Source organism: Ischnura elegans, chromosome 11 (genome assembly GCF_921293095.1).
Source record: "Ischnura elegans chromosome 11, ioIscEleg1.1, whole genome shotgun sequence".
NCBI classification, from domain to species: Eukaryota; Metazoa; Arthropoda; class Insecta; order Odonata; family Coenagrionidae; genus Ischnura; species Ischnura elegans.
Window position 1 is genome coordinate 33,107,316 of NC_060256.1, and position 23,692 is coordinate 33,131,007.

General features: G+C 39.0%; 1 protein-coding gene across 1 annotated transcript in view; it reads left to right on the forward strand.

The window, feature by feature from the left end:
• LOC124167602 (piggyBac transposable element-derived protein 2-like) overlaps positions 1–16,612 on the forward strand; it is a 35,593-nt gene extending 18,981 nt beyond the window's left edge. The window contains exon 4 of the mRNA XM_046545582.1: positions 16,374–16,612. Within this exon, the coding sequence (XP_046401538.1) occupies positions 16,374–16,612 (239 nt within the window). The remainder of the gene's footprint in view (positions 1–16,373) is intronic.
• The last annotated feature ends 7,080 nt before the right edge of the window (positions 16,613–23,692 follow it).

Below are 23,692 nucleotides of genomic sequence, written 5' to 3' on the forward strand. Positions count from 1 at the left end.
AGTTGTTTGCTAACCACTATACTAAGTAGGAACTTAACTTTAAATTTAACCGCCATACTAAGTAGGAAAATTAACTTTAGGGAAGTAAAGGAAGGGTTCGTGTAAGGAAGAAATGGCGAGCTAAATCATGCCGTTCTTAGGATTTTGGTACAATGAATGCAGTAAGAGTTCATGAAAAGGATACCGACCCTAGGTTCCCATTGTTTGATCTATCTCTTCGGCTGGAAATCGAAAATTTCGCGGAATTCGTTCGGGAGGGCGGGTGGAGGGCGGCTGTCAGCCAATCTTCAGTTTGCATGACTCGCCATCATTACATTATTCGAGAAGCAGAGAGAGGAATGAAAGATGGCTAAAGGGCAAAGGTTCGACTCAAACACAGCAAGATTGCCTGCTTCGCCAGCACACACAAAGGAAAAGGAGGAATGGGGAGCTACTGTAAACAAATCTTGAGAATTCATGCCTTACATAAATGTGAATAGGGTGGTTTCCTATTATTTTTTTATTGACTAAATCGAAAGATTACTACTCCTGGAGTACGCATTTCAAGCTTTTAGATTTTTAAATGACGATATTTATTTTTCGCGATTAAATGAAAAGTGAAAATTTACAAGCGCGCGAAAACGCGACAGCTATGTATGAATGCTGGGAAAAACCCGTGTGACGTCATTCTGGCTCCCGCTTCCGCCCTGTGAGGCGACCTTGGGGCGAGGATATTGTGTGCCGCTGAGATGCTGGCTGCTACCAGGTAGCAGAGTACCCTGCTAGCAGGTAGCGCTTGGCTTAAATAAGGATTATTAATACCTTATCAAACGAAGGAAACTTTCCGACTTTAGGCAGTTTTAATAGGTGATTATTAAGAGATGTTTCCCTGACGTCTGTGCCTCATGCAAGCATTGGTAATCTCAGACGATGTAAAACTCCTATCTACTCGTTTAGAAACTAGGTCCCTGTGACGTCACGTTGAGAGGCATCGCATGGGCGCCAATCTGGCCTTTTTCAAATGCAGTTAAAATTGACCATTGCCATTCGTCTAAACTGGGAATTCTAAAACCAAATAATTTGTATATTATGGTTACACTAATGGTGTGTGACGAATCACAATATTTGCCTTTCGTTTTCTTTGATGAAAAGAAACTGCTCTATTGTTCAGATATATTTTTGACGGCCTCGTTGGCGGCGGGGATAAGTCCTCACCCATCATACCGAAAGGTCGCCGGTTCGAGTCCCGCCTGGATAGGTTGACCCTTCCAGGACATGGGTGTGTGTGATAGTTTGTTGTTGATGGTTTAAACTCCCAATGTAAACGCCTCATTTTGCTGTTTCGGGGGTAATTGAGATAAATAAATAAAAAGTACTCTTATGACCAGTCAGTGTTCTAATAAGCGTGCGCGGCAAAAATTGCATAGCTTAGATGAGTAACGAGCCGCAAGGTAAGAGTAAAAGAACTTTTGGACAAGCAGATTAATATTGCTTGATTATAAAACTGATATTATATTTCAAAGGAAAATAAATACTCGCGTAAAAAAGCAGAAAAACCACTGGTAATACGGGGACTAAAACGGAGAGCAATACGGAGACGAATATCATTGATGGACTTCAAGAATGTATATATAAAACGCATAATTAAAGTAAAGTTTTTGGAGTGACACAATACGACTGATCACACAGGAGTAATGAGGAATCTAGAAGTAAAGAGATGGTGGTGAGAAATTTGGTGCAAACAAATAAAAAAATTGAATGAAATTCACCATACTTAATTAAGAAGGCGGTTTTCTTTCAACCTCCGATGGGTCATGATCAGAAGATGAAGTGATCGATTAAGAATTATTTCATTGCTAAAAGTTGAGCACACTTGTGGTGTCCTTGCGACATAATCGCCTCGGCGATTGACGAATTGGTTGTGCCAGCGGAAAAGTTTTACTATACCTTCTTCATGGAATGTGGCCTCCAATGACCTCCAATGAATTATGCCTTTGTCCTGAAGCTAATTGCCCGTTTGAAAACGGTTGCCATCTAGCCACATCATCATTTCAGCGTAAAGATGGAAGTCCCTCGGCACTAGGTCGGCATTTCACAGCGGGTGATTGAAAATGTTCCATTAAAACTGCTGAAGGAGGAATTGGGCTACATCAGCGCTGATATGACGGGCGTTGTCATGGATCTGTGATCACAGAACACTTCCAGAAGTCAGCAAGTCTCTTTTTTTTAGAATTGGAAAGGACGCAATGTTTCACACTGTTTTATACTCTGGCAAGAGTGCATTAATTAATCTCTTTTATGGTCATTGAGACCACGAAATGTAAATGGTGAGGCCAATCGGCGAGTTTTCTGACTTTCTCTCCTCAGTGCACACTTGGCGGGAGAATCAATTGAGGCAGTGCAGTAAATGAGGTTCCTACGAAACTTAAACTAACAACTTACGGTCAGAAATGACTTGAGCGTGTGGTGCGGAGGACGCGCAATTGTCCTACCTGCACAGTACCCGCCTGTCGCTTGTATGGTGTTTTTGCTGAGCTATCGGAGGTTGAAATAAACCCCTCCTCATATTTAGCTTCTTTAACACAATATTTTTTCACTTCTTATGAATAAATTTTTTTATGAATTTCATTTGATTAAATTCAGGTTTATCATAGAATGATAGAGTGGTTTCCGTAATTCATTGGAAGATAGTAGGTATAGGGTGGTAGAGATTTTCAGAGGCTGCCCGATCCCACTTTGAGTGTCTTGAGGAAGGCACTTAAAGTGCACCAATCCGCCCGTTGGACATTCAGTGGGACTTCAGTGGAAGCGTTAAATTTTGTTAAGCGGTTGGGCGCGCGGGCCACACTTGTGGCCCAGATTCAATTTTTTTAATTTCCTCAAATTTTCAACATTTCGTAACATCATCTTTTTTACACAAATAATTTGGACTTCGTTTATTATTCAGAGGACTTTTTGTTACTAGGGAACACATTTTCAATTAATACTGGAAAAAAATGAACCCCCTGCCCCCCCCCTCCTTGTGAAGGAGGCATGAAAGTAAACTTTCCAAGGTGCCAATCAAAGAAACATGATCGGCAGTGTTAGAACTTACAAATAGTTAATAGATGACTTATAGTGCAGCCTACTGACTTATGTTAAACTTATGCATGTTTCTGAATTTTATTATTACTATTATTATGTCTAACAGCGCGTGGCATCATAATTTATTAGTATGCGTAATGTTTTTTGGACCGTGTGGTGTGCATGTGGGTTTCCAACGGAAGCTTATAATTTCTGCCTGCTTAATTGTATATATACATCCAGGATTTTAAATAATTGACTATAATGTCATAAAATAAGCAGAATATACGGTTAGGAAACTTTCATCACATTGACCCCTTAAAGCAAATTGATGTACGGAAGACGAATAGAAATCACAAAACAGAAAGTACTTCCGGTAGCCCTCAGTAGCAGTTATTCAGTTTATTTAGTCAGTCCACTTATTCAGTTCTAAACACAATTTTTCTTGGCAATAAGGACCCATAAAACATGCATGTTATTTGAGCAAGGCTCCTCTTATCGTAAACATTAATCTTTTTCTTGTTTGCAATAAAAAGAGTCAAGTATCAAGTGCCCCATCAAATCGGCAACATAAAGCCCTCCACAGTGAGACCAAAACAAAAATAAGAAGAAAACCACCCTGGTTCCAAATTGAATTCATCATTCATATGCGAATCATATAAAAATGTATTTCTTTGGGCAAACATATTTCCCCCAAAATAAACTAGCTACTCAAACAGCGCGTGGATGGAAAAGAGACGAAAGCTTCCACTCATTCAGTGATCCAACTCGGACGTTGGTTAGGACATATTTCAAATATTTTCTCTATATAGAATACCACATTCACCATAGAACATTCCCATTACGAGAAAAAAGTTACTGCATCCGATTGTGAAATTATTTGAAAAATCTCATTTTTTAAGCATTGCCTCACTATCCTAAAACGTAGGTAATACCACAAAACAAGGAAACATATTACAGAATGACCCATTGTAATATAGTTACACCGGATGATATTGGGGTCAAAATCAAATATTATGCAATGTCTCCCAGAGACCTTGATAAAAATTATTGATGAAATCCTGAATAGTTTGATTGAATCTTGAAGGCAAGCATAGCTTTGTGAAAGGAGAGCTCAAATCAACTTTTCCTCAACATGTAGTATTTAATTCGTATGGATTTGCATAAAATTAACCGGCAGTAGACTTCCATATGAGAATGACTTTTTTCACCTGTCTCTCTCCGCAAAAGGGCTTATTTTTACCGGTTTCAAGAATAAACTAAAAGTGAAATAGGTGAAAACAAACCTTCAACGATAAGTTTCCGGAAATTTGACAGGAATAAACTTGCACGGTTTTTCTTCAAAAACCTGATATGCCCAGCACCGTAAGGTGTGGCGGTGTGGCTACTGTGGTCAGTGATGGATTAAGTCTGAATCACGCGATACTTAATCATACACAATTCCGAGGACAATAGCGAGTTCTGACGTTCTTGGATCTACCCTCAGATGCCGAAAACAGTCCCTGAAAGATTCACACGACAATTGGAGTTGCGTGAATTCTGTTATGCTTGCTTTTTTATAGCCATTGTAGCTTTGCTAAAGGCAGAACATAATGAGAACACTGACGCGTTCACACAAAAATAAAATATAAGCATGCTGTAATTCTTGATAATATTGATTACATTTCTTACATAAAAATGAATACAATACAATATTTATACATTTGATATTTATATATACAATATAATATACAATACAATATACCTATATACAATAATATATATATACAATACAATATTTATACATTTTATGTATAAATATTGTATACTTATATCTATTATATTATTATAAATATTGTATATTTATACATTGTATGTATAAATATTGTATAATCTTTGTATTTTATATTGTTCATACCTTTTTCTTACATAGCCCTGATGATGATTTAAAAATAAATCGAAACGTTTGCTGAATCTTGTTTTAAAATTGACCTAAACTCCAAGAAATATTATATCGTATATTAAACAAGGTCAAGAAAAAGAAATCAAAATAAAAGCAATTACCGTGGTTCAAAATGACTTAGCCGTCGACGCACCCTAATTCTCAATTCAACCACTACAATTAGCAATCGCGATGCATAGGTAAGGCAAAAATTATCGGTGCACAGCCAATAGATCTTAATGAGAGCAAGTATGAAAACTAGGATGGCACCATTGATGTGGAAAAGCGCATCAGCGAGATGCAAGCGATGACAGGATTTCCAGGATGATGGATGAGGGCATGCTCTGATTTACACAATACTGGATCATCATATACATTCTAAACCTAGTCCCTAACAAGCACGGAAGTTCTAAAACCAAACGCCAGATGCCAAATATGTACTTTCCCCAACAGATTCATAGGACACTTGGGCCTGCACAAGTTCTATTATGATTACTGTTATATTGCCGATATAGATTTTTTATTTGCAGAGCAGACGTAATCAAAATCGCACAAAATAAAATAAAAAACATGCTCTACTTCCTGAAAGTATTTATTAAATTTCTTACATAAAAGTAATTAGTTATCAGCGGTGAGACACAGATGATATATTCACCAAATCTAGTTGGGAACAAATATGAAAATAAGGGGCACTAGAAAAAGGAGACCAGCAAAATGCTAGCTGTAATACAAGATTTTCAGCATACCAGCTCTGATTCACACAATATTGAAAATTCTGTACTTGCACCACCTAGTCTCCAACATCTGTACTCTGGACCAGCTCGCTATTAGCACTATAATCCAATCCTCGGACTTGTCCGTAGCCATGCACCGTGCGACCAAGGCTACAGCTTCAGTAATCCTTGCCGCTAAAGTGACCTGCATTCTGCAACAATCCAATTTGGGCAACGCGTTTTCTCCCCGATATTTCTTCCCAGTTATGAGTGCAATCGTCTCTGGCGCAGGCTTTTCACTCAAAGTGCCCCTCGGATATTCCTTCCGTTGCGAGGGAAAAGTGTGTGTATGCATAAGCGGACCCCTGGGTCGCATGGAATTGCCTCTGGCTGCGGGAGAGGGGCCCGTTCCGAGGGCCTTGGGACCATCGAGATAGCGCCAACTAGGAGGGAAGATGCAGAAGTAAGGCGGAAAAAGGAAGGGTTGGCGGTATCGCGTCTCATCGCTTCGCAAGGCGGCTGGGGATTTGAGCCTCCTTCTGTTCTACTCCAAAGTCTTCTGTCGGCTGGCAAATAACCCGCGCTCGAACGTAACTTCGTTCGTATACGTCGCAGAGAGAATTGAAGAAAATGCCATTTATGCGGAATTTCGAAATATGTCCTACTAAGAGTACACGCTCTACCGACTTGCGTTCAAACCAACCGAGTAAGCTATGCTTCAAAATCCTGGAGATTAAATTTTAAAATGTGAAATAATCTAACCGTTCGTATTGTTGCCTGTGCGAAAAATATGCGCCTAAAAACTAGTTTATAGTGCTTATTTTAAACATAGGCAAATTGATTGTTGAAATAAGTAAATTCTGACGATATAGGAACATTGATACCTAGGTCGCAATAAATGTTATAGTCGTAAAAATTTGCCAGAATTCGTTTCAATATGGAAAGAATCCACTCCATGACGCTTGAATCTTCGGATTTTCTAAGAAATTGGGTGCTTCACAGCGTAATATTCAAAATTAAAATTCGGCATCTTAACATAGTATTTGCTTAAAATATCTCAAATAAATATAGTTCATTCAATTATCAGCAAGGTGGGGAAATTCCATTTAAGCTCTAAAACAGGGGTTCCCCAACTAGGGGGCGCGCCCCCCTGGGGGGGCGTGACACCCAAATGAAATAAATAAAAAAATACAAAAATAATTTCCTCAGATCTTTGAAATAAATTCTTTCTAAGTTTTCATAATTGTAATCTTTCCATTCTGCGTTTCCCGCATTCAACAGTAATCTACCTACTCACTGTATCAAGTAGGCACATACTTGTACGAGTACAAGTACTTGTGCAAGTAGGAGTTGTTTTGTACGGCACCGTGGAAATAGGGTATTGCAAAATGGAAAGCTGATATGTGTAGCGGGGGGGGGGGGGGCGTGGTACAAAAAAGTTTGGGAACCCCTGCTCTAAAGCTTCAGGGCTAGGTGGAGTTCACTGACAGTGAGGGGCTCAGACATGTGAGTCAAAAGCCACAAAAAAAATCCCACCTCGGTATTTATGCCTCAACAAAGCAGCTAGTTCCTTATTTGTATACACCCTATGATTTGCCCTTTAACCTCCCTCTAACGCCAAAGAAACATAGTTGAGTGAAATAGGCGCCGTGGTCGAGCCATACTGCTGGGAAAAAGAACTCAGGGTAAAATAAATATACGAGTATTTACTGAATAGCCTTGACTATGCATATGCACACGACGCGTGGGAGGGTATGAGGCGGCGCCATGGGATGGCGCCTCCCGGGGGATAGCGCGACGCAAACTTTCTCCTACCGCCACCCGTCGGCGTGGATGGGAGCGAGGAGGTCTCGCGGGGAGACAAACTATAGGAGTAGGAGAAGAGAGAAGAGAAGAGGACCAAGAATGCTTCCCTGAGGAACACACGCTCGCCGAGGAGATGTTATCTTCTGCTTGATGCCGCTCCATCTGGGAGAAACGATGCTCGAACGCAATGAACGGGAAGGGCTGAGGAGGAGTACGAGGGTGGGGAATAAGCAATAAGGGAAGCGTCAAGTGCGCCCGGAAGAGCGACAACTCGCGGCGCATTGTGGGCTGAAAGAGAAGGGGCGGGGTTCACGCGAAAACGCCCCGAAACAATAGAGGGGGAGCAGGCAATGGATATCGGCTATGATTGCTACAACCTCCCGGGGTTTTGTCGTCAGCTCAGTTGAGAGCCACGATCCTTGAGGAGGCCCCACTACGAAGACGCGGTTCGTAAAAAGTACTCAATTTCAGCTCTACGTAAGGTAAGCTAAAAATCGAGTTCGTGCACTTTTTGGTTCGGTATTAAAGTCAAGAGGTAGACAAAGTAGTAGACGACATCCATCTGATTTCTAAATAAGGTTGATATATCCACAGCACGTTGTTATCACACGATGAATATTTCGACAACGTTGCATAGATATACCAATTGTAAAATCCACGACGAGATTTAAAAATAGCGTTACATAGATATCCAATATGTAAAAAATGTTATTCCAGACTGTATCCATAGGTAGCATATGTTCTGTGTATAATTTTTTTGTTTGCATGCCTGGAGATTACCAAAACCCACAATGGGCACAGCCATTATCTACTCATTAGATGTTGTGAAGATATCTAAGAGATGTAGTGATATGGACGTCCGCATCCACTGTTGGACATCGTTGCAACGTTATTTGGCAGTCCTTTGGACATTTCGCTGATATCCATACCAGGTTAGTTGGATTAACATGGATATTGCACGAATGTCACATCTTAGCGCCGATAATGTTGTCTGGATGTTGTTGGGACGTTGATTGCTGCTTGGGAAGTGGAGAGAATAATTTGACGAGCGCTTCGCTCCTGGTCGAAAGTTCCAGGGTTCAAATTCTGTGAGGAGTAATCGAAGCAGGTGAAATGTAGTGGGTGGGCATCTTGACTTAATAATAAAGAGATGGCACTTTTTCACTAATTTATTGAGTAACGAACGACGTGTTTCGACAGTTAGTTCATTATCTTATATCACTGGCGGAATCTTCTCAGGTTTTCCATCGGGTGAGTTGCTTTTAGGCCGACGTTTCGGTCGAAATATTACTCAATCGATCACAAGTCCATGGCAATTTCGTAAACGGCCATTCTAATGTGCTACCAGATATCATGCAAATAGCCCAATTATAAACTAATGATATTTTGATACACATTTTTACGTTATTAATATGGATATATTAATTAATGAAATCGGAAATTGAATATTAATTCAGATCGCCTATGTTGCTAAATAAAAATGTCAAGATACCCTCATGTGTCCCTGGATGCACCAAATGCATAAAACGCTCTCTGATTGCTAGAATACTCTAACCTGTACTACGTGACTACTTCTCACTAAAGAGTATCCTGCCCGTGGTCTCTAAGGAAACATATACACAAGATGGCAAATTATGGCTGAGAAGGAATCATAGGCCGCGGCCAACACTGAAGCCTGAAATTCCGTATCACTATGAGAAATGTAAATAAAACTGGTAGTAAAGGCAATACGAATAAATGAACAAAAATCTTGACAATTCTCTTCAGTCAGACGTATTCATTGGTGCGTAAGCTGCATATAGATATGTAGCTCATCTTCCATCCAGGTACGCTGAAGGTCTTTTCAGATGTCTAAAATCAAAATGAATATAAAATTTTCAAGTGAAATCTACAACAAGAAAATTAATTTTGCACACAATTTTTATTTACGCAACCAGTTTCTAGAGCATTATCGAGGTTAAACCTCCAAATGAACGTGAAAGCATTGAGAGGAAAATCACTAAATCATTATAGCACCCATTAAAATAGCGAAATTCCACTTAGTTGAGCGAGTAACGGTTGCATCGCATGATTCAATGGATTCATAAAACTTCAAAACTTGCAAAACTAAAACATATGGTGATTCTGTAACATCATAATTGTTATTCGTACCATGAAAGCGCAAATATTCACACCAGCAGTTTGAGAAACAATTACACTCTGATAATGCTTCACATTGGATTTCATAGCACATGTTGCACGGGGATGCACGAACGTACTTGGGACATAAATCGGTTCAAGTCATGCGGGAGGCAAGCAGATGATAACGTTTAGGCGTCATTAAACTTTCCGAAAGAGTGGACCACTTAGGGACAAGTTAAAGAATTGCGCTTGGAAGGAGACCAAGAAGTCTAACAGGTAGGCAGCAATTCTCTTTCAACAATCCCTCGCCGAGGAAAATTGCTCTGGAAAATCTCCTCGATTCACAGTTTTCAAACGTGCCAACGAATTCGTGAAAGATTCTCGTATCTCCTTCGAGGGATAAGTAGCTCATCTTTCTACAAGGTACGCCGAAGCTCTTTTCGGATGTCTGAAATCAAATTGAAAAGGTACCCACTATTTTCTTTTATGGTATGATTAAGCCTTTTTATGAATGGTGAAGCACTATTTGCACTCTTACGAAATGAATCTGATTCAAAATAGTTATCCTTAGCATAATTTTGCACCTCTTCAAATAGTGTTTCTACCAAAACGACATATATTTACATTTGTTTATATTTCTGTTGTACCTACAACCACTAATTTTCCATCCTTTATGATAATATTTTCGTCATAAATTCATTTGACAATAGAATTGAGAAAGTGGAGGTATCTTCCCACTATCTGTATTTTCTAAAGGCATGCTGTTACCCTATTTGGTAAAAAAATTCATCGTAATCCGAAGGCAATGAACTGTTATGTATCATAATTATCTGCAAAAATCGTAGGCAAAATTTTTATTTGCTAAATATAAGTCTTTGCAGCATAGACCATTAGTAATTAGCTAATAAAACGGTACAGCATTGTTACTTGGTTGAATTCGAATTTTATACACAAAAGGGAAAAAATATATCCATGCTCTTATTAAATACATGATCAAGCGAATCCTCGATAAAAACTTTCGATACAACGCGAAGGTTTACTTTTATATATGTGTGGCAAATGAAAGAATTAAATTAGAATTCTAACAGCGAATTACTTTACTTAACTCTGAAAAACAGGAAAAAGTTAACTTCATTCTCAAATAGATGATGGAAATGTTCCGACAAAATTGAATCAAGTAATAAAAAATTAGGAGGTCAAAAAAAGTCGGGAGAACATAGTATAGGAAATTTTAACACCAATATAGCATCAAAAATGTATTACAGTTCTTCAGTTTCAGTAAAAAAAATTAGCGTCCCTCTCAACATTTAAAATAAGTTTTTTTAATAAGAAATATTGGGGAGATATAATTCTCCAAAAATATTTTTATTATTTCCGCACGACAGGTTTCAATGCGTTTTAAATAATCCCCAGTTACTCAAGGTAATGCAAAACCATAACTGAAGAATAATTAAAGTATATTTGGAACAAAGCCACTAAATTTTATTTTACTAACATGTTAGAATTCCTCCCCATTATGCCTGAAACAACTCTATATTTTTTAAGAAGTAAATAAACCTAGCGTCTTGAAGGGTACGCATTTCTTGGAACAACCGAACGAAGAGGTTAACTAAAGGAATGGCGATCTAGAGGAAACAGTGAACCTCTTATCTGGTTCATCGCTATTTACGCCCTCCTTTTATTTTCCCTTGTCTTCTTCCGTCTTAAAGCCTATCTCTCCATTATCTACACTCAATCCGCTACTCCTGTCTCAGAGCGACAATCTTAAAGCAACGCTTCCCAAAGCGGGAATGAGCCAAACCGAGGGATAATGGAAGGTGGCGCCAAGGAAACGCAACTCTGGCGCAACCCCTGATACGTCTCCCCCTAAAAAAGACTGTCCAAAGCAACACCTTTTCATTCCACAATCGCCTCTCAACCTCGGCAAACTCTCTGTCCACACACAAACACACACATATATACAGCGCCCTCTTCAACGCCCTCCAGCATCACTTGTCGCTCGCCCTGGCGGCACCTCTTTGCTCTTCCCACGTTTCATCTCCAAAACACGGCCTTTTGATGCCACCAACACTCAGTCAATGAAGGTGGGGTTGATCTCGCATTGCCAAATTCCATCCACAGCAGTTAAGGTTGGAAGGAAATAGATTCAAAGCAGGACTCACCCCGCTACATGGGAAGGAACGATCGTAAAGTCAGAATTCATCTACATCTACATAATAACCCGCAAGCCGCCTATAAGGCGTGTGGCAGGGGGTGTTACGACACCAGCCATCTACTCATAAAAAAATGAAGTGCTCAACAAAGTTGGACTAGCATTTATTAAAGTCCTTTATGGTTCGGGGTAAAAACGAATTCCCATATTATTCATATATTCCCATGTTATATTAATATATTCTATCCGTTCGGCAAAGCATCTCTCTTAATTTATCGCTTCTATCGGACCTGGAAATAAAGTGTGGCTTTAATATTATAATATTATGTTCTCCGTGTCGCTCCTGAAGATATCCATTCTCAATTGTTCAAGCAATCTAAGCCTAGCGCGCAGCCTCTGAGTCTCCAGCGGCTCCCAGCCTAATTCGCTTAACATCTGCGTAACGCTGTCTGTACGCCCGTATCAGTTTTTGACGAAACGCGCAGCCTTCCTTTGTATTTTATTCAGTTCGCGCATTAAGTCTTTCTGTATCGGATCCCATACGCTCGCTGAATATTCAAGGTGCGGTCGGACGAGTGCGAAATAGCACCTTTCATTCACTTTCTCATCCGAAAATCTTCCCACAATACGCTTGACGAATCCTAATTTCTTCAGGGCCATGCCACAGATATTCCTTATATGTGTTCCCCACGAGAGGTTCGAGGTTATCGTAAATCCCAGGTACTTCACTTCGTCTGTTGCCCCTATGTTAATAATTAAACTAATTAAGTTAAAGAACAGAAAAAAGACATTTTGAAAAATCCTTCCTTCATCCAAGAATACAGGAGTGGAACGGCCTACGTGAAGATATCTTTAAGATCCTCCCCGCAAATGCCAAAATATTTTAGAATATGTGTTTATCACGTTCTTGGTAGATGCCATTGTCATTTATTATGGAGAATTGGAAATTGGGTTATTTGAGTCAATATTAATTTTTTAGTTGTATTATATTAGAATTAATGTATTATTTTTTACCATAGCTGTATTTTCTGTTCTTTGTTATGTTATTAGATAGGTATAGTATACTTGTATAGGTATAGTATACTATATAGGTATACTTGTCGATACTTGTCAGAAAGGTCGCGAACAGGCTTTCGTATCTTACATTAGGTTTCTCACATGTTTGCTAGTACTGGGAATGGTCAGAACTTCCGTCAAAACCCCATTTACATATTAGGATGGGTTGTTGGGGTAGTCTTTCATTAAAAACTTAAGTGGAGATATTATCCTAGAGGTTGCGTGATTTCATAGAGACTGCGAGTTAGCTTCACATTTTTAGTGAGAAATAGATATTCCCTCAGGATATGCTGCACTTTTTGCCAAACTGATTTGGTCCTAACTTGGGTATATTTTGTGGCCATATTTTCTCGCCGTTTCACTAATTAATATATACTGCGCCTTTGTCAGATGGCCCGTTGCAATAAGCCTCTTCATCCGATTATTCTGTTTGGAACTTCGTGATTTTTTATCACTTTTCGAAGGTTATTAGACATATAAAGAGCATAAATATAAAAAAATGTTCAAACAAAATAACGACTAGCATTTATTAAAGTTCTTTATGGTTCGGGGGAAAAACGAATCCCCATATCCATAAGTACGGCAAAATATCTCTTCATTTATCGCTTCTGTCGGAACTGGAAATATAGTGGGGCTCTAATATTATGTTCTCCGTGTCGCTCTGAAAGATATCCATTCTCAATCGCTCGAGCAATCTAAGCCTAGCGCGCAGCCTCCGAGTCACTAGCGGCTCCCAGCCTAATTCGCTTAACATCTGAGTAACGCTGCCTGTTCCCGCTTAGCAGTTTTTGACGAATCCCGCAGCCTTCCTTGTATATTATTGAGCTCACTTATTAAGTCTTTCTGCACCGGATCCCATATGCTCGCTGCATAATCAAGGCACTGACACTATATGTTACAACTTAAAAGTACATTTTACACTGTTACTGAAAAAATCGTGTTTTTAATACATTTTTATTATATCTATTACTTTCCTTGGGTTGAGATGGACCATAAGGTAACTTATAAATGAAAGCAGGTTCTTCGCGCTTTGCCGAAGTTCTCGAATGTAGGGGGATTGATGTGTTGATGACTTCGAGGATTGCGGTGGTGATAGAGGGCTGTTTCTTCAAGTTCAGAAAACGCTTTCTCATACCGTTTATTTACGACCCAATAATCCTCCTGGCCTACGTTTTTTCTTACCTCCTCGTGATTTTCAGAGATGTGACGCAGCTCATGGTACCTGTCGCGATTGCAGATCGCTGAAAAAATGGGTTCAATCACTCTGACCCCAAATCGCAATTCACATCAAGAATTCGGTGGATGCAACTAAAAGATAAATTACGGCGAAAAAACTACCTTACACATCCAGCCATTTTCTCTTCAATTTTACATTTTTATTTTTTTAATAGTAATTATTTTTCGCTTGTAAGTTAATAAATTGAAAAAGGAACATTTCCCGTACACTTTTGTTGTGAGTTGGTGACATCATCCGGCTAAGTTGCTTGTTGAATAAAAATACAAAGATAATGCGAAAGTTCGAATGCACTTTTCTTATGAGTCGGTGACATCATCCGGGTAAGTTGCTTGTTGAATAAAAATACAAGAACAAGTTACAATTAAATAAGAAAATCAAGCTATTCTCTCGGAAGTTTGAAATAAGAAAACGCGATAGCTGCAGTCAAATTTCGTGAGTTTGTGACCTCTTTAGAGTCCCTGCTTATTTACACGTTTAAAGAATACCTTTCAAGCAGGTAAATAATCGCTATAAACAGCAGTGACCCAAGCGAGGTCCACGCACAAGTCCGAGGAGCAACGGAGACTCGACAAGTACTCGGCGCATCGAAAAACGAAAATGCATTGATTTCTTTATTTTTCAAACAATATCTCAACCGAAAATCAAATGTAATTGGCGAAAGAGCCTATTGTAAAATCAAAATCCATTTTTTTCATATTCCTCTCCAAATATCCCGGCGATTAACCTGTAATGTTTGAATTGCGATTACCTTCGATATTGCCATGTTCCATTCCTCGGCTAATAAATAAACCTCCCTCTCCACCTCCCTTTCCTCGTGCCTTCTATTTTGTTCTTTACTATCTTATGCCACTGCTCTCTGTTCAAATTTTTTATGTTAAAATTTTATGTTTGTTACTGCGTCACTATAAATTGGCAGAAATGCTGTAAGTGAGCAACTCCTTAAATAAATAAATGTAAAAAATATACTCCAAGAACAAGTCGCACGCAAGTCGCTTGAATTAGGAGTGTTTGCCTGACCTGAACTAGAACTGGCTGACAATATGGCAATTTTCCTTGAAAAACAAACTTGAAGGGTAGAATTAATTAAATTCACAGAAAATACAGTACGTAAAATCCAATTATTTGTCATAAGTGCTTAATTTCAACCAGAATGCGACAGACAATGCATCACATCTAGAGTGAAGAGAAAGGAAACACTCCTAATTCAAGTCCGACTTATGACAGTTTTATAAGTGAATGAATAGGTAAAAATTATTCGACTTGTGCTCGCTGAAAAGTACCGTATATATAATATACAGTTTAAAAAATATAATTTTCTTATTTTTGGTTCATGATTCCTCTTTGCTAACTTCTATTATAAGTTTCAAAATTCGATGGCTTTAAGGGGGGGATACATTATATTTAAAAATCATGCGTAAATTACATGTGTGGCTACGCGTTTTGGAACCATAAATTTAAAGTATTAAGAACTGGGAGAGTTCACAATGAGGACAGCATATTTTGACATTCTAATTACATAGTAGTATAACATATATTGCATAAAATATACCTTCGCAAAGAATCGAGTATTTCATTGAATTATCAACAGCTAATTTGTTTTCACTCTGATGACATCTGTGATCCGCTTGTCCAACGAAATCCGAGCTGGTCATAGGGTTTCAAAGATTCTGCACATTCTGCTTGTTTTAATGTTGTTGGTTTAGGTGGTGTGTATAGTTATCTTCATTTATATTCATTCAGTGAAAAAGAATAGTCAATTAAAATGTTGCTTCTCATAAACCGTATTCTGGATTGGTTTAAGCATTTATTTTGGATAGTAGAAATGGAATTAACACTTGCAGGCCTGCAGTATCCTGGAAAAATAACATTTATCAACGTTGTAGTGTCAGGGTAGTTTCGTGAAGCATATGATACCGACGTTAGACTTCAATACGAGGAAAATGACGAAAGGGAATGTTAGCATCAGTAATTATAGTATGTTATGTAAGTCATATTATGACTTTCGCTATCATATTTTGGCATTTTCATAACACGACTGTCGCTTTGTTTGTCGATGAACATTCCTTCTCATTAACCGTATTCTGGATTGGTTTAAGCATTTATTTTGGATAGAAGAAATGGAATTAACACTTGTAGGCCTGCAGTATCCTGGAAAAATAACATTTATCAACGTTGTAGTGTCAGGGTAGTTTCGTGAAGCATATGATACCGACGTTAGGCTTAAATACGAGGAAAATGACGAAAGGGAATGTTAGCATTAGTAATTATAGTATTATATGTAAGTCATGTTATAACTTTCGATATCATATTTTGGCATTTTCATAGACACGACTGCCGCTTTGTTTGTCGATGAACTTTCCTTAATGGTCCTGAGGATGCCCGCGCCTATCAGTGTTCCGCCAAACTGCCGCGGATCAATCCAATTGGCTGCCAAGGGCCTTATTTACGGCTCTTCATCGTTTAAAGCCTCCGACGACCGCATAATACAAGGCCTTTTGGGCCACCTGCAATCCCCCAAATTCCACCCCCAACCACCCCATCAACCCCCGACGGCGTCCTTTTGATCACTTCCAGCCCACCCGTCCCTTGATCATCCCCCTAAGCGACCCTCTCAAAACCCTCAAATTCAAACTCAACCCCCAAAGGGACCGAGGCCAATCTGAGGCCAACCACCGTCAACATGAGTCGTGTTTCACAGAATGGAATCGTTAGAGCAGCAACCCTTTTAAGTTTGATTGCATAATTAAATTATCAACACCATGCGTGTGCACAGGTGTACAAAGTTTTGGGTTGATGCTTGAAGGGACTCAGGTTCAAATCTCAGCAAATCCACCTGTAAACCCCAACACCGTCATCGTAAGTCAACCATCCAATAATTGTTTTGACGATTCTCTCCATTCCGCTCTCTTGTCCGCAAACATTCTCATATTTGCGTATTTCTTCCCTTTCACATTCTTGACAACTGTTCTACGTAACCCATTCCCATAACTTGTCTATCTTCATGCATCCACTTGTTCTTCTACAGTTAGCTTCATAAGGCCGTTAACCCTAATGCCCAGCAAATATTGTTGTAAGTGATACTGACCACTTGGAACAACTCCGTAATTGCCAGACCGTAGATTGAAAACTAGACGAAATCTATTATTATATTTAAATTCAAGAGCAATTTATTCTCCGATGAATTTAACCATATCTTATGAACGCCAAAACACTACGGTATATAAGATAATAAAAATAAAAATAAGAGAGATAGACTGTACAACAGTTAGATGTAGAATGTCGTTTTCTCCGCGATCCATAAGAGACTTTAACGGCAGTGTTAGGACATAGAAACAGGTTAGCTGACTGGTAGTGAAGCTTACTAGCTAATTTATTCCTTCATGATGTTTCTGACTTTTCGTAGTATTTCTATGAGCATGCTTTGGATAGTTTATAGGGACATTGCCTTCATAAGAAGTATATAGTACCTTATGTGTCATATGCACATGTGTGGTGAACATGTGGGCATCAACCTGTATGCTGCATGCTAGTGATTGATCACCCCCTGCTATACACCCTAAAGGTGATTGAAAGGGTATTTTGTAGATACATGAGGCCGATTGAATTGTCCTTTATTATTCAAAGGGTTTTCAGCAGGCGTCTCCTACCTATCACTCTTCACAGGACTTCCTCATTGCTCAACGTTTTATCCATTTTATCTTCATCATTCTTGTATAGCAACACTTTTCCACACTTGACATTTCTGCTTCAGTCAACGTCCATGCTAATCTACAACAAAGAGACATGCTACTGAAGAATAGTTTCTAAGCTACTGCTCCAGTATTCTCGACTGTAATCAGATTCCCTTTTATGCAGAACGACCGCTTCCTTTGCGCTATGCTGCAGCTGCTTTCTTGCTTTGTCCATCACTAGTTAATCGGCTTCCCAAGTAGCAGAAATGTTTCACTTCTTCACCCTTCTGTTTTCCCAGGTAAACGCAGGTCCTAGTCGCCTCTCTTTTGATATATACAATATCTGAATTCGCTTTTTATTCGTTTCCACCTGGTATCGGCCATTATTGGATGGTTGACTTACGATGACGGTGTTGAGGTTTATCTATGAATTTACCGAGATTTGACCATTGTATTCCCTGCGTATTCATTCGAGTCTTCATCAAATCTCGCTCAGTCTCCGGTGTGACGATAAAAAAAAAATTCGGCGTGAGGGTAATGGGTTGCATTCACCTTGCAATGGCCTCACTCAGGGTGGGCTCTACTTAAACCTACGTATCGACAGTGGATTCGGAAACCCAGGGCGGGCCTGCATGGGGTACACTCTCGAGGGCCTGGAACCAAGTCTGCCATTTCAAGAGATGAAGGACAGAAGAAGGAAAAAGGACAGGAGGCATCGCCGCGACATCTCCAAGGAAGGGATCGGTTTTGAAGGGATGGATAGGGGATACCCGCGCCGCTATGGGAACGATCAGGGCCCACTACTAGCGAAATCATGATTTAATATTTCTGCAGAAAAGAAAAAAAATTCCTATGTGGAAGGAAATTTCTACGATTTTTCGACCTACGTACCGATAGTAAATATTCGTAATAGACGACGTATCTTTTTCGACGCGTGACGCAACAAAGTCCACGCTTATAAATTAAATAAAAGACGCTTAACTTTCATAGTAAGTTACTTTTAAAGTAAAAATCATTTTATAAATAGGAAGAACGTGATTTTGCGAAGAAATGGCCATTCGCCTTGACCCGCCTAACATAGTTGGGAGCTAATCACCTTTTTTCCGTGAATAAGCATCTAGGGTTCAATTTATTGCCGTGGATCTTTTTTTGTCGCTGGTACATCATATATTTACGATCAACTTTTTAAAAATCTTCTCGGGATACCGCGCGGGTAAGATTATAATAGAGCTCCGACGTTTCGGGTACCGACTCGCTACCCATTCTCACGGCTCCCTGAGAATGGGTAGCGAGTCGGTACCCGAACCCGGTCGGAGCTCTATTATAATCTTACCCGCGCGGTATCCCGAGAAGATTTTTCAAAAGTTGTTCGCCGGGAAAGTGTTAAATCATATATAATTACGATCAATATTACAATTGAATGTATGAATTAAATCACAATCTACCATTAAAATGCAAATAAAACGAAATGTGGAGGAGCAATAATACAATATTAAAAAGGGAAAAAGAAAATCATCAATGCATATGCATTGCGTGCAGTGCTGATGATTGCTCATCTGCTCAAGTAAAAAGAAAACGTTTCATGCATTTGCTACATCAGATGCGATCATTCCCATTGCATAGACATACGCTTTATCTTAAAATATATAGGCATTAGATAAAGAAAAGAAAACTTATAAATTTCACGTGATGCTGTAAAAAAACGATTTAATGCAAATATCTAAGAACTACGAAACACAGGAAAATTAAAAAAAGTAATATGCTCGTCTAGTTATGGTGGGTTTGTGGCGTTACCGCGAGTCAGGGGAACCCGCTTCGAATCTCAGCCAAATGGAATCAAAGCGTCAACCTGAGTGAACACAAATATGAACCTGACCGCTCGCTAAAATTCGCTGTTCACGAAATTCTATCAAAATGAGGGGATACCCTCGTTTCTCCGGATAGGATTTCCTCGAGGCATGTTCCGCTATCATCCCTGCGGCACAAGTGGGGTTGCGGGGGGAGTGAAAGGGGTTGTTTTTGGCCGCAGCGGAGATGAAGGCGGGGGCTTTAGGAAACGCGGGGGCGAACGTTTGGGAAAGGGTGGATGATAGCGGTCGGCTTGGGCCGGCAATCTATCTGGGGGCGGGGAAGGGCCCAAGGGAATGAGGAAATTAAGATATCGGCCCACAGAGAGGACGGATGGGATGATGGGAAGGCCCTTGACGGTGCGAAGAGGTCAAGGCCACAGCGGTCGGGGCCTCTCCACAGACGCGGGGCGCCCCGCCAGAGGGGGAAATCTCTCGAGGTGTCTGCTACAACAAGGCGTGCGAATAATGAAATGGAGATGATAACCTGCGTGCATCATCAAATTCATGAGGGTAACGGAAACCCTGACTAGGTAAATCACGCCAATTTTCAACAATTTGCCGGCCTCTGTGGCGGTAGGGTTAAGTCCTCGCCTGCCAAAACAAAGGTCGTGGGTTCGTGACCCGTCTTAGTAAGTTGCACCTAGCCTGGACATGGGCGTTTATGAACATCCTTCTCCTTTGGTGATTGTAGCTGATTCCCCGTTGTTAAGGCCATAAATGAGCTGTTTAATGAGAAATGAAAATAAAAATAAATTTTACAAAACCAACTCGTAAATGAAATTTGCGTTTAGTGATGGCTATTAGGGTCCTCCACTAGATCAATTGCCTTATTGACTGTGGCATGGCAAGACCCTGACTAAGAATTATAGATATGCACTAATATAAACAGGCCTACTGCCCTTTCAGATGAACTAAAAGTAAGAAAACTTATACATTAAAACTACAAGCCTAAAAAATTAAACATAAATACAACAAATATATAAAAAATACGGATGCAACTAAGTAAATTAAATAGTAAATGTCATCGTTTACTAAATAAGAAATCATTCTATTCATCTAAGACGCTTGGAGCGGCCAAAGCCCGTATAAATAATATCTACAGCCGAAATCAGTATGATCTTTTTAAGTCCGGGGCACATGATTATTCAATTTTTGTCTGATTTACATCGTTATTTGCCCCTAGACACCATTATTGTAAACAAATTTTTTTTTCCACCTTCCTTGGCAAATTAGTCGCTATAATCAATTGATCGATTCCGTTAAATAATTGATTAGTAATGGGTAAAAATAACGGAAGCCATGGCTTGGTAAATCACGTAAATTAAGTTAACCAAACTCATGAATTAAATTTGCGTCAAATGAAGGCTATTTAGGGTACTCTACCAGATCACCAGATCAATGGGGTTGTTTCTGCCTACGACGAGTAGAGCGGCAAAACCCCTTAGGTCGCCCAAACCTCTTAAATATATCATTTAAGATCTACAGCTGAAGTTAGTTTGATCTTCTGAAGTCAACGTCACTGTATGTCATCTAATTTTTTGTATGATAGTTATTTTCCCTTATAAACCATGAATTTAAATCTTGCCACTTTGTTTTGGCAAAATAGTGGCTTTGAATAAACTCCTTGTATATTAAAAGTTGAATACATTGTAATACATCATATTCATCTACATCAACACACTCAACCGCATACTGCCTCAATAGGCGTGTGGCGGGGAATGTTAGGACACAAGACCTTAAAAAATCAAAAGGAATTGCTCTGACGAAGTTCCGCCTTGCATTTTTCCAAGTCGGATAGGTATTCGTTCTGCCTATGGAGCTTCATTTTCACCTGGTGGAATATGTTCCCAAAAATACTGCTAAACCAGCTTTCTCAATGCCGTCATATCGATTAAACTCTATCGGCATCAGCTCTATTTTTTTAACTTTTCCTCGCGAATTATTGTTGGGCAGTAAAATCTCTCTCAGATTATGAAATCTACATTGAAGCCACCTATACGTGGTGGAAGATTAATGCATTTCCGCCAAGAAAACTTTCTGCATGTGATTGTGAAGACATTTAGGTAAATGCTCATGTGATGGCCTATAGTGATCCAATGAAACATTTTGGTAATCCATCAACTTGGCACCCTTGAATTTTAAATACGGCCCTTGATCAATTGGTCAATTCTGATCAATAAATGATAAGCAATGGGAAAAATAATTACAATAAACAGTTGTTTTGGTTAAATAAGCTAATTATGACGAATTTAGCGAAAATTGCCACCAGCGCAGCAGACATCACCATTCATGTTAACAGCTAAATGAAATACGCTAGAGAAAACTTTAAATTTTAATATTTGATGTAAAAAATTGGTGAAATATTAGAGCGAATTTTAAAAACTAATATTCATACATGACTCTTCTGTAATATATGTCAAAATCAGCTGCTTTAATACGCTATATTGAAAGTTATTAGTAAGCAATCTTCTTCCCGATCACCCTTCTTCAACTAAGTGTTGCTGTTCGATCCTGTTGGCCCAAGGTTTAATTACACCTCGTTGCAATATTCTTAGTGTGGAAATAATATTGTGAAGTGATATTTTTGAACAGTTTTATAGTTTTGTAAGTTTTTTGGTCCTGATGCCTCTTTAATTTTAGTAAACCTTGGGCCAACAGCATCGAACAGCAACACTTAGTTGAAGAAGGGTGATCGGGAAGAAGATTTCTTACTAATAACTCTCAATATAGCGTATTATAGCAGCTGATTTTGACATATATTACAGAAGAGTCATGTATGAATATTAATTTTTAAAATTCGCTCTAATATTTTCACCTATTTTTTTACATCAGGTATTGAAATTTAAAGTTTTCTCTAGCGTATTTCATTTAGCTGTTTACAAAATTAAAGAGGCATCAGGACCGAAAAACTTACAAAACTATAAAACCATCAATATCACTTCACAATATTATTTCCACACTAAGAATATTGCAACGAGGTGTAATCACTCAGCTCTTGGACTTCAACTCAAGGCAAATGGCAAAACATAAACCAAAAGAGCATGAGAAAAGCAATATCGCTCGTACTATTCAGATGCTCATAAGGAACGGAAATGTTCGTGAGAAACTGTCTGTATTCGGCGTTAAACTTGAGAATTCTCCGTCACAATCCATTTAATTAGTAAAGCTTAACATAGATTCTCCTCATTAGCTCAAAATAAACTAACTTTGGCATCGCCGGCATAAGCCGAGGCTTTGAATATATGCATAGGCGGATTTGGGGGTACAGGGGCACGTTCCCCCCTAAACACTTAAAAAATAGACAAGATTTTTAATACGGATATCATTACGTTCGTTTTTTTTTTGTAAATGACGAAACCTCGATCATTTAATTTCAATTAAATAACTAACATATCGAAATAAAAATAATATTTCGCAAGGTAACTGTTGTATGTTGTTTTGATCTCAAATATAAGAAGACCGTTTGCCTATCAGGTCCTTGTGCCCCGGCCCCAGAAAAAATTCTGGATCGGGCCCTGCTTCATAGCATTATTTCATTACATTTGTGATGGTATAAACTTGACATTGAGTTGAATCGAAACAACGTTTTTATATCATTCTCAACAGTAACTTGTACGGATTACTCATGCATACTCATCTTCTCCGCGAATTTTACGTGCCTACTTGTGATCAAGGAGGACACAAAAAATACCTTCCGCAAGCCAGTTATTCCTTTAGAATTATATTAACCTTTTAAGAACTTAAGCCCCATTCGTAAAAAAATTAACTTGGCGTAACTTAACTAACCCCGAAACAGCCATTAATAAAATATTCCTTCAAACACAACAAAAATCGCACATCAATTAAGGAATTTATTTCAGTATTTAGATAGTTTTAATGAGTCTCTAAATAAAAAAACTATTTTCCTTGCCACTTAATAATTTCTAGACAAACAGGAACTAGCTTTTCTGTATTAATCACTATTCTCGTTTAAGTCACCGCATTTCCATCTACTGTGAACCAAATAACGTCACTATGAGATTTTAACTCCATAGACACGACATGGTACGTCAAATTTTTGCGAACGAGGCTTTGCAACAATATCAATAGAGGTAAATGCTAGTCCATTTCCTCATCAGGATAA